The 16,244-nt window shown below is 44.1% G+C and overlaps 1 protein-coding gene across 4 annotated transcripts in view; it reads left to right on the forward strand.

Moving 5' to 3' along the window:
• DNAJC21 (DnaJ heat shock protein family (Hsp40) member C21) overlaps nucleotides 1-16,244 on the forward strand; it is a 705,789-nt gene that overhangs the window by 27,894 nt on the left and 661,651 nt on the right. For all 4 annotated transcript variants that reach the window (XM_069627111.1, XM_069627112.1, XM_069627113.1 and 1 more), the window contains exon 2: nucleotides 385-478. In XM_069627111.1, coding sequence (XP_069483212.1) covers nucleotides 385-478 — 94 coding nt within the window. The remainder of the gene's footprint in view (nucleotides 1-384; nucleotides 479-16,244) is intronic.

Genomic DNA, 16,244 nt, shown 5'->3' on the forward strand with positions numbered 1-16,244 from the left:
TCAATAAAAAAAAGTTTATGCCATTCAATGTATGGTTTTAGTACATTTCTCTTAGGTGGAGTAGACACACTATTCGACCTACAAGTCTAGCACGATTTTCCGAGACCTGCTATAGACATAAGTTTCTAAAGAAATGTCTCCATAGGGAATTTTGTCTGGATCAGAATAATTTACCCCAATCCTAATTTTGACTATTTAAGATGTGACTCCTTTTTTTTTTAGTCTTTTAATGTTGTGATTCATAGGCCATGTGTATTATACAGTCACCAATAAAGTGCTGTGTCAATTTTAATGATCTCGATCAAACGCACTATACAGATAGCTTTCAATGTATACTAAAGTGTAATTAAATGTAGGGTAGTACAATATATGTTTGTCCTGCAGATAAAAACCTTGACAGTGCAGAAGACGCAGCGGAACAATTCAAGTTAATCCAGGCAGCATATGATGTGCTGAGTGATCCCCAGGAGAGAGCATGGTAAGTGTCGGTGGGTTACTGGAGTTGCACAAAACATTATCACATAAGATAAATTCATCATAAGGAAGAATAACCCTCTGGTGATGGGTCGTTTGTAGGTGGCACTGCCGACTTGCAACTTACCGATAGTTTTTCCTGGCTTCCCTCCTGTTGCACTTTCGATTTGCATGTCTCATCACAAACGCACATTTTCCTGACACTTCTCCCTCCCCCCCTCTGTTTTTCCTGATTGATGTCTCTTTATACTGCTATTAGTACACATTTTTCTAAAGGGGTTCATTGCTGTGCCCCTCCTTGGTGGCCTTACAACGACAGTGACTGCCAGTCTTCTACACTTGACTATTTCCCCTGCATGCCCTCTTTGGCCTTCCCACACACCCACTCAACCTACCACCTGCACTCGCTGCTGCTCACAAGCACTCCACATCTCCTTACCCTCCTAGAGGGCGCTTCCATCTTTAATTTCCTTTCCCTCATCACTTGGAGATGAAAAGGAGACATGTGGAAAATACAGACGGCAAGGTATACTGTGAGGCTGCAGCGCTCAAACGGTTTTTGTGAATAGTTGAGGTGGCAGCAGATCATTCAGAATATGACATACTGAAGGTTATTTTACATTCATTATGTGTTGGAAGGGTCTGGGGAACTGACTTGTTTCAGGATGAACAACGTGTGTCTTGAGCATTAGTCACTGTTAAGCAAGTCCCAAATTTACCTAAATGCACGGACTGCAGGGCTGGCTTTAGGGTCCCTAGGTATCTGTCTTTATTGCTCAAAAATGATAAACCAGCTGTAAACTGGCCTGTAGCATCAGAATCATCTGTTTCCAATCCTGTGCTTTTGTTAAACTACATTCAACACTTGAAAGTACTTTTTTTATCAGAAGCAAGGGTAAACATGCAATTTTGCAAGCTACTAGCCAGCCATGAAGTCACTTGCCACCTCAAATCTACACTTAGACACAGCACATGTATCACTCTCCAAAGGTCAATTATCACTAGTTAAAGGCTAGTGGTGAGTACACATTTAAAAGTATACGCCTGCAAGTCACAAACCTTGCTTGATAAAAAGCCAGCGCTGGATAGAGATGATCCATAGAGATGATCCCACGATATGGGGCCTGTTCTTAATTCAGTGATGCAAAAGCTTGTTTTTGTTTCTTAAATAATTGCTTTCAATGAGTGTGGTTACATTATTCTTGTCTTATTGTTGTGCTATTTTTGTTATTTGAGGCCATCGGAAACCCACCTTTCACTTAGAAGTTATGTTAAACACTTATCCTAACAAATATATTTTAAATTGCAGTGGCCAGAATGTGATGACTTTTATGCAAGGCTCTCCTCAATCTCATCCCTACCTCAAACAACCCAAGCACAATTTTGTTGCAGGTTCAACAATTGATTCATAAGCCGTTTTTATCTAAAAGTGAGGATGTGCATTGCCACACATGTATAGCGGGACATGCATGTGACCTTGCCCTTCAAAGATGAAAAGCTGCTTACCATGCTCTGCTCCCAGTTTTCTGATGGACTTTGTGGATTGGACTTTGCTTTTCTGTCATATTTTTAATTGCATAATGCTGCTCCACTAAAGGGCAGTTTACAGCCCCTACACATCAATACCCCCTGTCAAATGCGCCGAGAGGATAGAATGCTTCAAAAAGATTTATTTAGATGTTGGTAGTACCCGATAGGCATGATATGGGTTCTGCACTGCAACAAACTAGGAATCTGACCGTGTACTAGATGGTATCCGGTATTACCCCCACAGAAATGGTCGCCATACGTATATGGCGTGGTGACCATTTGTAAGGGGAGCAGGGCTGTCTCGTGCTTCCCTTGGGGGGACAGTTTTTAATTGATTTTTAAAACGGAGTTTCCTTTTTGCTACAACATTTTTGCCACATAGCCTTTTTGCAAGGACATTATCACATGGAACCTACTAGATACAGTACCTCATTTGGCAGGACCTTGGCAATCAAATGTGTACATTGTCTTTTCCTGGGCCACCTACTGCTGCCTTTTTAAAGAGAAAAATCTTGTGGGGTGGTGCTGAACGGCCAGTAAGATGGCTGCTTCCTAGGATAGTTCAGTTAGTGACTACTGCTACGCTTAATGAAAGAACCTCTAAATTTGGTAATTAACCCTCTCTAAGACCTTAGAAGAGAAATCCTAGAACTGTCAGCTTCAGCCAACTGCGGGTTTGCTCCTGTGCGTGGTGCCCAGAGGAGCATCAATCTCTGTGTCAGGGGTTTCAATGTGTGTAGGGGAGGAGAGGCCATGAGGGGTTTCAATCCGGCCTCCTCCAGTGGTGTGTAGGGGAGGAGAGGCCATGAGAGCGCTACTGTATGAGGGCATGGCTGAGGCCCAGATTCTGTGACCCTTGATGCACTGCATTTGCTACATTCATGTGTTGTGAGTTCTCATCGCTCTCTGTTCTGGAGAGCAGAGACTCCACAGACATCCTGTGAGCATTTGAAAGCAGAGTGCTGCACTGCTCTGTGAGCACATGACCGAGTCAGGCTGGAGATGATTTGGATCTGAGGACCCTGCCATGTGTTCTGGACCACCCTCATAACCATTCTAGTCTGTTGAAGTGGGCGTTACTCTGCACGTCCCGGTGAGATATGCAGCTAATTTGTTGGCAGATAAACCTTGGCAAGTTGAAGTGGCTTACCTGGTGACTAGAAGCCGTGACCACAAGCTGATGGGTAACTTCTTCTATATATAGAACTACCGTTTAAGGGGTCCCTCATAGTATTGAATAATTTTGACCATAAAGAAAGATCACGCATCTGTGCTTGGCTGTTGCAAGGGGGCCATCACAAGCTAGTCGATCACAGAAAACAGGCAAAAATATACACATTTACACAACAGAGTGGCAAGTAAGCACGGGCATGGTATCATGCAAGAAACACAGACACAATGATTGATTCAAGTTTATGAAAACCTTTATTTTATAAAGAAAAGGGGTTTGGAGACTGTCTAACTTGCCCTACGTCTATAATGGGAGTAGTCTCGACCATCAACAAAAATATAAGTCCAAAGTCAGTCAATGTAGTCAAAACAAAAGTGTCGGTGTTAAACCTATGCTTGCCCTCACCCTCTAATACAATGTGCATGGGGTTGGAATAAATAAAAAGGGCGCTTCAAAGTAAAGGTCAGGCTAGTATTGGAGCTGGTCCAAAGCTCCCTGCCCAAGTCTTGAGCCACTTAGGATTCAGCACGCGTTCTTCGACTTTCAAAGGCACTGTATTACAAAGTTCAAACAGTTCTGGTCGCACAAGTTCAAAGTTCTTTAGGTAACAATTCCTCTGTCACCTCTCCTCAGGAAGTCTGCTACTCATCAATAGTTTACAAGACTTTCACACTTCACAACAGGTTGGTACATTGGTGTAGCAGAGCCTTTTGACAATGCCCAGTATTCCTCCTCAGCCGGCACCACTCTGATACCTTGGCTCTCCTCGCTGTTATTCAGCAGTGTAACATATCAGAGACTTTAGATGAACACACAGTACTTTTGGCCCTGTGTGGGACCACTCTGATACTTAGGCCTCTCTTTCAGTTTTCTCTTCTCATTGTGCCCCCGGCACCTTTTTGCAATTTTGGCTTACCTTCATCAGCGTGCCCCCGGCACCTTTTTACATTTCAAGTTCAGCTTTTCTCAATATTATGCCCCCGGTACCTTCCTCAAGTTTTCACGGGTACTCGGCGTGCCTTTTTCCTCAAGCATAGCCCCCCCATCACTTGCTTCCATATTCGCTCTCTCTGTGAACATCACTCCTGTACACAATGTCTCTGTTCACTAGAACTCCTTTCACCACGTGTTAATGTACACGCAAACGTTCTTTGTTTCTCTCGCCTTTCAACTTTCACAACGGACAATCAAAGCTTTCCTCTTCAGCGCACTTCTTATTCTACGCTCAACCTTGTAATTATCTTACTGCTTGCAATATTTGATACTTCGCGACTTGCTGCTATCATCAACTGGGTTCCCCTCTGGCTTTGACCTCCCTGGTTGTGTTTTCTTTAATGTCACTGTTGTGGTCTATCGACTGAAGACTAAGGGCACCTCTCCAGCCCCTCCAACTATCCTGTGCGGCTTCTCTGACCCTTCCATGAACTTCACTCAGGAGAGCAGCCTTGCACTTAACCCCCTTGTGGCTCCTTGGAGACACGGCTCCCTCGCCATGCTTTTGTTAGCCCTTTTACACCATAGGCTCTCAGCGTCTCGGCCCTCCGTTCTCCACCAGCAGGTCTCGGGTTCTCTGGGAATCTCAATTCACCTGTGCTCTCATACTCCGACACGTAGACCTCCTTGGACTCCAGCTCGCTCATTCTGTTTCTCTGTCTCACTCCTTTTATACACCTGTGGTGTGTTAACAGTCCTCGGGTGTGTTTGTTCTGTATTCAGTGCCTGACTTTGCCTGTCCTTCTTAATGGGACATTGATAGACATGAAAAAGTGCCTCAGTTGGATTTTGCTGTGTTTTAGCAGAGCAGCCAGGTTTTGTCAAAGGGAAAAGGGGACAGTCTGCAGTGATGTAATGGGAGGGAATGTTGGGTAGGAGGTTCATTGAGAAAAACGGGATACTTTACTTCTGGGGAACAATTTATACAACCGTATGTCTTCCACCCCTTCCTACTCGGCTCAGAAGAGGATATCAGTACATGCACCTCTTGGTCTGGATAACAATTAGGGGCAAATAAGAGGGGATGATGAGTGTTTAAAATAGTGCAGTTGGTTATGGATGGGGTTTTGTGGATTTTCGGGGTCTGTTTCTTCTCTTCCCTAGGAGCATATTTTAGGGGTTTCTTGGGATTGAAAATGGGTACACCGGCGTATCCCATTGAACCCACGGATGGGCCCTTTTAAATCAGTAACACCCCATACAAGGATGAGGATGCAGAATAACTCTTACACCAAATAATAAGACCGACTCAGGAAGTTGGCAAAATGTCTCTGCCGACTGTTTTTATTATTTTTAATTGTCACAGGCAGTTACAACGGACATCAACGTACATTCAATTGCACTCTCAATCATTTTGCATAAAAAACACACTTAAGTAAAAATACATCATAAGTGACATCCTACTACGTTGCAAACTAAGAAAACCTACAGGAGATTGTGATGGGCTCAAGGGGAACATCTATGTATACTTTCTTTAAGGGATCGGGTTGTGATTGGGTCCCTACAGTCAGGTGGAAAGTTATGCCCACCCCTAGTGCAAGTCCTCCTCATCCGTTACTAAATGCTCAGTACACCATTGGCTATCAAACTATAAGGCCCTTTGCTATATGGCCTTCTATAATTGGTTGGGACGCTTGTGCCCTTCTGGAACATTCGATTCACTAGCAGCATGTAAGCTGGTACACCAGTTGCTGGTGGGTGGACTTGACCGTGTCTTCCCACCCAATTAGCCCAACATCTCTCATCGCTCATGCCTTCTGTCATTCAGATTGTCTTTGAACTTGGCCTTGCTAAGTATCACTGCTCCTGAGAATAAAAGGGAGTATGGGCACATTCTTATCGTAGCTCAGGTCAGTACATCCACTCCTATTTTCATACTTGGCTCACGTGCCAGGAGACTAAACTTGGCACTCATGGTGTTCTTTCTTGCACCTTAACAAGGGCTGATTCAGTTTCTCACATTCACTCTTTCTTCAAGGATAGATAACCAGTTCTTGGCTGCTTCATCCTTTGACACCAGACCAGACAGCTATTCCAGGCCTTTCCTCGATAGTCAGCTTCTTTTTTTACTGCGACACAGCCCTCTGATCCTTCTTTCTTCACGGGTCTGAGCTTACTAAATATGTGACATTGATGTCCAGAATTCTATATATTGTCGGCATCGCCTGCAATCTACTCACTCCGTATAGCTAGCCTTTATGATCACTTGGTCTACTTGCGTTTACAGCATCTGTACAGTTATAAAACGGCTTGCATTTTCTGCAGTGCTCTTCACATGTGCAATCTTCATTCCGCATATAAAAGTTCACTCGATTCTTTACTTCGTCATCAGATTCTATAAGGTCTATGCATCTTTTTCTTTGACCATCCTTCTCAGTGCGTCACGCTCATTTCTTGTGATGTCACCAGACTCTTTTCCTCTCATCTTAATATTCCTTTAGGGATTTCCTCCAAGAGATTGCCATCTCTGCGAGGGTGCATCACATAGGGTTTTCGTAATGAATACCTTTTCTCGAAGACGCTCTGTGGAATATGCAACATCACCAGCATTGAACTTGTCGCAATTTACGGTTTCCAGCATATAGGCAAGATGGCGGCGGGACTTCCTGTAGAGGCATTCAGCTTTTCCTCTACACTCCCCCCTCTGGTTGAGTCATCGACCACTCTTTCACCAGTCTCCACATCCTGGTATTCTCTCTTGAAAAAGTGCTTCTTCGGAGTCCAGATTTTCTCTACTCCCTTCAAGGATCCTGCTGATTTTACATTTTCATCAACAATCCAGGTCATGTGACTGCACTCTCCCTTTGGATTACAGTAAATCCATCGCCCCACATACTTCCTGTGGTTCCTTGGATGTAAGAAATTTGTTCCCCCAGGTGCTAAGATGCTGGCTTCTACATATTTTCTGATCTCTTGGTCAATCAATCCCTTGGGTCCAAACCCTGACTCGACATTAATCATGATCTTCATACCTACTGCTTTCTTTGCTGTCTTCTTGCGTTGTGCGATTATAAGTCTAATCACACAGAATCCAAACATTATCATCACCAATACTGCTCCCAAGAGCTTGAAGATATTTTCCATCCGTTGTGGAACCCATGAGAAGATGGACACGAACTAGCTGTCATCTGCTATATCTTCTATCTCGTCTACTATCTTGTTGTGCAGCTTAGTCAGCAACGTTATGGCCCCTGTCAAGGTCCCATTCTCATCATCACGAGAAGGTATGAACGTGCAACATGATTCTCCGATTTTGGCACAAACTCCTCCATCCATCGCTATGATCATATCAAGGACATATCTGTTCTAGAGGGTCATCAATCCTATGGCCCTCAATTCCTCCCTGATGCATTGAATCCCTTTATGGTAGTGTTGATCATCTGCAGCAGCTCCCAGCGAGCGATCTGTAACCACTTAGCATTCGCCATTGTCTGGATTCTGGCATAAAGATGGTCGTGAAGATTGCAGAAGTCTGGCTGAACAATCTATGCTCGTATGGAATAGCATCAAAGGCTTCTATCGATTTAGCTGAAAAGTAATTCTCCCTCTTTGTTCAGTTGAGAAATTCGAATGATCTCCTCTTCAAATCGGCATCTGCCTTTGGAAAGTCTCCAATGTTCAGGTCCCTCTTCGTAATCACTAATGCTGGAACATGAATAAGTGCTATAGAACACATCCCTCCCCAGTCCTTGGGCAGCTTCATGTAGGCTCTGGACCCACAAGCCCAATAGTGGTCCATTAGAATTACTGTTCCATCCTTCATACCTGGTACATCGAAAATTCGGCCACACTGATGATTCTCTCCAACTTTCCTTGTGGCATTATTTCTGAAACACAAGGATGTATTTGCCCGAGATATTATCTGCAACAGTCCTTCTTTATCATCAACCCATGTCAGTAACTTTGTAACCTTCGACCAGTGATCTACGCATTGTCCTTCTGCATGTCCCACAATTGCTATAAAATAAAATCAGCCAAACAAATACTCAGTGAGAAACAATTCTGGGTACTGTTCACGTATCCACTTCTTAACCAAGTGTTGTCATTTAAGCATAATCCCGATATATCAGCATTTCTCTACGGTTCATTCTCAAGATTCCTGTGGCTCAAGCAACATGATTGCACACCTACTATATATCTATAAGGAGTGTCCAATCCACAGTCCAAATGCATATCTGCATTTATTAATCCGTTGGTTTATTGTCCTTCTTTGCCATCGATCGAGTCTGCACACGCTGACATCCTTCTTCTTGTCTTGCTTCTGGATTGATAGCTGGGAGTGCTGTGGCCTCGCCGGTGTAGAGCTTGAAGTCGTTCTGGTGGATTCAAGCTAGTCTGCCTTGAACCTTTACTGCTGAGGGAGTAATCTTCTCAACTATATGTGGGCCATCAAACCTTGGCTCATGCCAATTCCTAGTGAAGTTTTATATCAACCCAGTGTCTCCATAAAAGAGCTTCAGCACCGATAATAGTACTGAAGATCTGGTTGCTGAATGGTATTCATCTGTGTTCTGAGACCTGGCGCTTGAGTTGATCTGCAATGAGAGAGATACTAGCGGTCATAAATGTGAAATAATCACGTTGTTAATTTCCTAAAATTTTTGCTGTACTCTGGGCATCACGTGGACCACTTGTTCACTGTGCTCAGAGAAGCACAGCTCCACCTCAGTGATAAAGCCCCCACTAGGCCGAGACACGTATCTGGGGTTGCTGTTGGTACTCTTGTTCAGAGATTTGCCTAGCATTTCGGTGCTGGACTACCTTCGGGTGGGACAAAGACTGATATGCCTATGGAAATCTCTCCTCTGTGAAAAGCACAGTAAGCTAAAGCGTTGTTGAGACTCTCCTGGGGGCCAGCCACCCAAGAACAGGTCAATGGGTCGTGTTTGTGCCGGTAGAGGGATTCCCAGACCTCTTTATGCAGGCTTACCTCGGGGGCACATGCACCTACTCCCTCCTCCTCATGGAAGGATTCTCTTTCTCTGTCTGACATAACTAGTCCCCAACTAGTGCGACTCCCGTCCCCTTCACCCTTATCTAAGATCAGTCTGCTTAAATACAAGGATCTATGCTCAAGACTGAGCGGATTTTCATCTTTGCTTCGTGATTGGAAGACCGACGTGTGATCTCCTTTCCCTTGGCTTCCTGATTTATTACCTTCCCTTAACTCTTGATAGGCTTTATCAAGCCTGTCTCTGATGCTTCCTATATCAAAATTCTCTTCTAAGACTGCTCTAGATGGCCCTGACGTTGCTCCCTGTAACGGAAGAACTCCTCTATATTGCCCCATTGTATTGCTGGACTTGGGTCCATTAGCTCCTTTCTAATTCTCTTCGCTTTCTCACTTCGCCATCTAACTCTTTACTTTTCCTGTCTTATCTCCTCTCTCCTGGCCCCTGCTATCCTTTCTGTCTCTTCTTTTCATCTTTGTATTCTTCTATCCTTTAATTTCTGTGCTTCCTCATCTTCTCTTTTCCTTTCTTGTCTATCCCATTCTTCCATTGCTTTCTGCCTGTTTTCCTGCTTCCTTTGCTCCTCTGCCCTTTCTTCTCCTTTGTTGCTCCTCCTGATACATCTGTTCTCGCCACTGTCTGCTTTTTCTTTTATGCTCATCTTTTCAACCTTTTTTCTCGTTTTTTCTATCCTGTTCGTCCTGATCTTCTCTTTGCCCTACTTCCTCGATGCTCTTTCTATCTAGGTTGAGCAATATCTGTCCTCCCATCCACTTGTTCTGTGCAAGCATTACCTCTTCGGCTTTATCCTTCTCTCCTTTCCATCTCTAAATCTCTCGTTCTATCTCTGTTGATCTATTCGATCACTCACTTTTCTCCCCTTTGACCTGAAAGATCTTAAAGATCTCCTTTTTCCTCTTACTCTCCTCGGGACTGTCGTCACTGCTACAAGCAGGCGGTTCATATATCTGATTACTATATCCTGTTGCCGCTTACAGTTCCTATAAAGGATACAATCCTACGTCTTCCGTACTATCGCCGTTTACTTCGAGGTAAGGGGAGCAGAAGGCTCGACACCTTCTTCCTTGTATTGATGAAGCATCCACTCTTGGTGGCGGATCCTCCCTCTCTTCCTGGTACATTTTACAAAGCTCTAAAATAGCTAACCATTTTTCTAACTTCTTTCCCGTGTACACAGCGTGCAAGTATGTGGTCATGTGTTGCAATACTACTTTCGACAGTGATCCCCCTTCTGGCCATGGCATGAACATCTTATCTGCCGTGCCTTTCACCCACTCCGCACTATACTGTTTGAGCTTGGGCATGTGCTTTGGCAACGTCTTACATAAATGCATCAGAGGAGTAATGTTTCCCACTGTGACAATTCATTTGACTGTCAATACTTACCAGTGTTCACAAGATACCTTTTATAAAAACAACAAATATGAGTGCGCTCCAACAATCGCCGCTCAAAACCTTTATCTCTCCAATATTTTCTGTCTACGTCTGAATCGGCACCGATTGCTTCCCTAGATAGACAATATAACTTTTTAACCTTATCTCGATTCTCATACAACCACCTCCTTGGTGGTAATCTAAAAGCATCCACCAAAGCCATCCTTCTAGGGGATTTCAACTTGGGATTCAATGACCCAAAAGATAATATGGCAAAGCGTTAGCTAAGGGCCTACTTGAATTGGCCTTACAGCAGAAAATTGACAATCCTACCCACTGTAAAGGGCGCACCCTATATTGGGTTGCAGATCAAAGCTGTGGTGTAGATATCAGCTCTAATACTCCGTCCCCATGGACCGATCACCACTGTATCCACTTCCTCATTCCCACTTCCAATATAGCTAAAGCTATGCTGATGTCTGTCCCACCTGCTCTGGCTAGAAGCGCGCGCAATCTAACCAGACAAGAACCTCCCATGTCTAAACAACCCAGCCCTCCAGCTCCCACTCCCACTCTCTTCAGACCCCGCTGTGCTAGCGGAAATAATACTACTCTCAGTAAAGCAGTAAAGCTGTGGATGCCATTGCCCCTTTGGAGATAAAAAAAAAGCTATAAAAAAAAAGGAACATTCCAACTTTAGTTTTCCAACGAACTCAAGGAACTTCACTCCCGCAAACGCCCAGCATTAAACAGCTGGCTAAAGACACCACAGCCATCTACTCTAGACTTCTACAAAACCCTAGCAAAGCAATACAAAAAGTCAACATCCTAAAATGACAGGGTCACCAATGCAACCTCTGAATCTAATATTTAAAGAACAGGCCTCACCGGTCACCAACACACACAGTCATCAAAGACGTGTCCTGGAGCACCAGCGTTCAAAAAGCAATGATTAGCAAAATGGAACGCCTTCAAAAGAAAATCAACGACCACTGCAACTTTCTTTCCAAAAAATGCCGCCCCCGCGTCCAATGTACAAATGAAGGCCTGCCCGATCCTAATGCAGCCACTGCAGCCAAAACGCTCTTCTCCTTTAGGGAGGTAACAGAGTCAGAGGTACGGGACATCATCGAGAGAATCAAACCCTCTAATTGCAAAGGTGATGCCTGCTCTGCCACCTTAAAGATTTTGCAGATTTCCTTGCCCCATTTCTGATATCCTTCATCAATGCCTCGTTTAAGTCTAACTCAGTCCCCGCCAGCCTTAAGGAAGTCTGGGTTCGCCCATTAATCAAAAAGCCCAGTCTATACCCTGAATCTCCCAATAACTACAGACCAATCACCACCCCATGCCTTCTAAAAATATTGGACAAAGTTGCCTACACCCAATTTCAACATTCCTTGAATCGAACAACATCCTAGGCAAGAGGCAGTCGGGCTTCCGACCAGGACATGGCACTGAGTTGGCCCTATTGGATCTTAAGAGCCAACTGTACAATCTAGTCGACAAAGGCCAACCGGCACTTCTCGTCCTACTGGAGCTGTCGGCGGCCTTTGATCTCATGGATCATGACGGCCTGTGCAAACACCTTATAAATGCTGCTCACTTCTCCACCGAAGCCACAGCTTGGATCTCCTCCTTTCTCAAGGGTTGACACATGAGGGTCTTCTTAGACCATGCATTCGCAGCACCCACCACTCTACTCTGTGGTGTCCTGCAAGGTTCCTGCACAGCCCCCACGCTGTACAATATTTTCACCTTTCCCCTCTTCAAGGACTTGGATGATCGTGGCGTAGCCTACACTAACTGTGCCGATGACACCCAAGTCCTACTCCCACTCACCGGCTCCTATGCACAAGATGCTGCCGCCCTAACATCTACGCAGCCATTCAGACATGGATGCCAGCAAATGGACTATGTCTTAACAGGGATAAAACGGAGATCCTCCTTGTAGGCTCCAAAGAACTGCTTAACAAACTTGACTCGCAATACCAGACATTCATCATCGACAACACATCCATTAAAGATTCCCCAGCAGTCAAAACCATTGGGGTCTTTCTGGATTCAACCCTATCCATGACACGCCATGTGCCATTGCCTCAACCTCCGCATTCACCACTAAAATAATTGATGCAGTGAAATCCTACTTATCCAATACTAACCGCTTATCAATAGCCAGCGCCACAGTTGGGGTGAAACCTGACTATTGCAATGCCTTACTACTGGGCAACTCCACCAAAAACCTCCATAGGCTACAAGGTACACAAAACGACGCCCGTAGAGCCGCCCTTAGCATCCCCAAAAGGGAACACCTCTCTCAAGCCAGGAGGGATGCACATTGGCTCCCAGTGAAAGAACGCATCCTTTTCAAAACCATGGGAATCACGCATAAATGCATCTCTCAGAATGCCCCTGCCTACCTAGCTGAGAAGATGATTCCCATCACTTCTGCCAGACCCATCCGCTCACACCACACCAACATGATGTTTGTCCCCACTTTCAAAATAGCTAAAGCAGGAGGGGCTAGCTTCCAATATCTAGCACCCAAACAATGGAATGCTTTGCCCACAGCCCTCAGAAACCAAGCATCCTACGCCACCTTTCGCAAAGTTCTTAAAACCAAACTGTTTAATTTGCTTAACATCTGCCTAAACCCTGTTCCAATGTAACCAAGGGACACACTGTATACGCTGCCTCGTGAAACGTATCTTCATTGTATATTGTACGCTGTTCTCAAATGTCTGCATTGTCTTCTCTCTGTACAACCATCGCAACTAAGTACGTTCTGTGCAACAGCGCCACGATGCCTAAGGGCTGATGTGCGCTTTACAAATGTAAATAAGTAAATTAAATAAATAACAGTTTGTGTTGCTCCTCAACACCTTAATTCCATCACAAATATATAAACAGACCGACAAGTCGACTCTTTAGATAAACCTTAGTGATCACTCTTAATCTCTGCCCCTAATAATACCCTGATCAGAGTTTAGATTCTCAACGTATGCGGACCTGTCCAGCACGTAGCTTAAATTACTCCAACTGGAGTGTAAGACAATCTCTTCTAAAACCCCTTAGACTGTTCAGGCCTTCTCTTCTAGCTTTCTCGTCATATACAAAAAGAATTTCCTGTTACCCCTGTTAATTTTTCCGTTACTTTTCCCCGTTACTTTCTAAACTATCATATCCCCATCCCCTCAGTTTGCCACTCTCCTTCGTCTACACACCATTTGCTCGTTCGGCTCAAAGCCTTCAGTATCGTCTCCTCCTCCAATTGACAACGTTCGCCTTCTGTCCGCAAAGCACCTGTGGAAACCAGGGAGGGATTTCGTCAAAGAGGGATCCCGCTCAGCATCTCGATTCTACTTGCAAGTATTCTAATCGGCCGGTCTCCACAGGAAACCCTGCAATCTTCCAGCTAGATGGCAAAGGATGTACAGTTGTCCGAAGCTCTGAAGTCTACAGGTCGATGGTTCTTCCGTGCAACCATCCAACAATGTTACCACGTGAACCCACGGATGGGCCCTTGAAATCAGTAATACGCCATACAAGGATGGGGATGCAGAATAACTCTTACACCAAATAATAATACTGACTCAGGAAGTTGGCAAAATATCTCCTCCGACTGTTTTATTTTCAATTGTCTAAAACAGGGAGTTGCAACAGATATCTCAATCATTTTGCATAAAAAATACACTTAAGTACAAGAAATTAGTCATAAGTGACGTCATACCACATGGCAAACTAAGAAAACCTATGGGAGATTGTGATAGGCTCAAGGGGAACATCTAAGTATACTTTCTTTAAGGGATCGGGTTGTGATTGGGTCTCTACAGTCAGGTGGACAACGTATGCACACCCCTACTGCAAGTTATCCTCATTTACTAAATACATGGTACACCAAATGGAAGTACCAAAGGAAGCATTCACACAATCACTCAAAAGTTGGACACATTGACGTGCAAGGTGGAAACAACCTGCACGCTGGTGGAAAAGTTATGTGGAGTCATGTCACAGGCTGAAAAGTGTTCAGGCAATTTTTAGGACTTATTGTCAGACCTTCGCAACAATGTATTGCGTCTCCAAGCTGACTTGATGAAAAAGGTATGACTAAGAACGAAGATGCCAAAGGCATGTCCAGTCGAAATATCAGAATCTTTGGTCTCCCAAACCCCTTGTATCATCGGAGTGGAGCCCTTCATTGAAAAGCTCCTGCTTGAGATCCTAGTTAACCTTCCAATGTCGCAGCATTTCCTGGTGGAGAGTGTGCATCACACTATGAGCCCCAGGTTTCCACCCAATGCTCCTCTGATGCCCATAACTGCCAGAATCTTCGATGACAATGTCCTGCTCAAAGCAACCAGAGAGAAAAGTGACTTAAGATCCATACCACTAAGTCTCTTTAATGTCCTCGATTTTAGCCCACTAGTTCAGGAATCCAGTAAGGGCTTTCAAAAGGCAAATTCACTCCTCTGCAAACAGGGAATGCAATATTCCATGCTTTTTCCAGCGCAGCTGCATTTATTGTGGGAGGGCAAGACAAACTTTTTCACAGATCCAAAACTGGCAGCAGACTTTGCTAAAAAAAAACCTTAAAGAACATGATTTGGCGAAACCTTGTCATTCTCTAGTTAAGACTGAAGTGATGTATGGCATATCTGGGCATTCAACACAACTGTTGATACATTTTTTTAGGAATGTTGGGCACACGATATATGCAGTAACTGTGTGCCTTCATGAATATATGGTTTATTGATGTGGCGTTACTGAGGCGGCCGCTCAGCGTTTTCGATCTCCTCCTGAGCGCGTATCGCAAACTTGATGTTAATGATGGAGGTTGTTAACAGCTGGGAATTGCCATACAGTTGGGGTTTCTCGTGGGGATAGCAAATTGAAGTGATTTATAGGAGGGTTGTTAATATGTCGCACTTAAACATGTTAAATACATTCTGTATGGATTAATGTACAACAATTTCATGTGATTAACTTTCCATATCCTGGATTTGCATATAACTTATTAGAGAAGCTCACATTTCATTACATGGAATGTTATACGTATGCAGAACCATAATGTGTTGGCAGATTACCATATATTGAATATGCTACCTACTAAATGTATTCATGTTATAGGAAAGACACATAGCGGCAGATGCACAGTTATGTGCTGCCCTTGTTTGGGGTATGCACCGCTATGAGTAATCATATCCATTTAATGCTAGACGGGTAGCCACCTACATTTATCAGTCTCTTTACAGTTTGAACTACATAGAAATAATGCATTCAATGGCAGTAGATTTGCAATGCTTGCAGGGAATATCTTTGGTAGGAAGCTCTTATTAGTGAATATATGTGCCCTGAATATAGACTCACCAGTTCTCTAGAAATTGACTGTTTGATCTCTTCACAGCACCCATTACCTAAGGCAGCAGAAAGATGGCATGAGCTATCGATGTACTACTATGCGTTATACCTGATGGCAGTTACATACCGAGGGTAGGGCATATACACACTAATCGCTGGTCCACGCCTCACTCTCAAGAATGAACTGCATTATGATACTATGGCACTATAAAGTGATTGAATGGAATGATTTAGTATCCCTACAATAGTAACAGCCACCTACACAGCGAAAAGGCTTTCATAACAAACTGCCATCCTGATCTGTAATTAGCTTTTCCATTTTGAATCCTAAAGAAGTTTGCAGCAATGCAAGTGCACCCTTGGATCTGCTA

This window comes from Ambystoma mexicanum, chromosome 6p, assembly GCF_040938575.1.
Source record: "Ambystoma mexicanum isolate Mex_15411 chromosome 6p, UKY_AmexF1_1, whole genome shotgun sequence".
NCBI lineage: Eukaryota > Metazoa > Chordata > Amphibia > Caudata > Ambystomatidae > Ambystoma > Ambystoma mexicanum.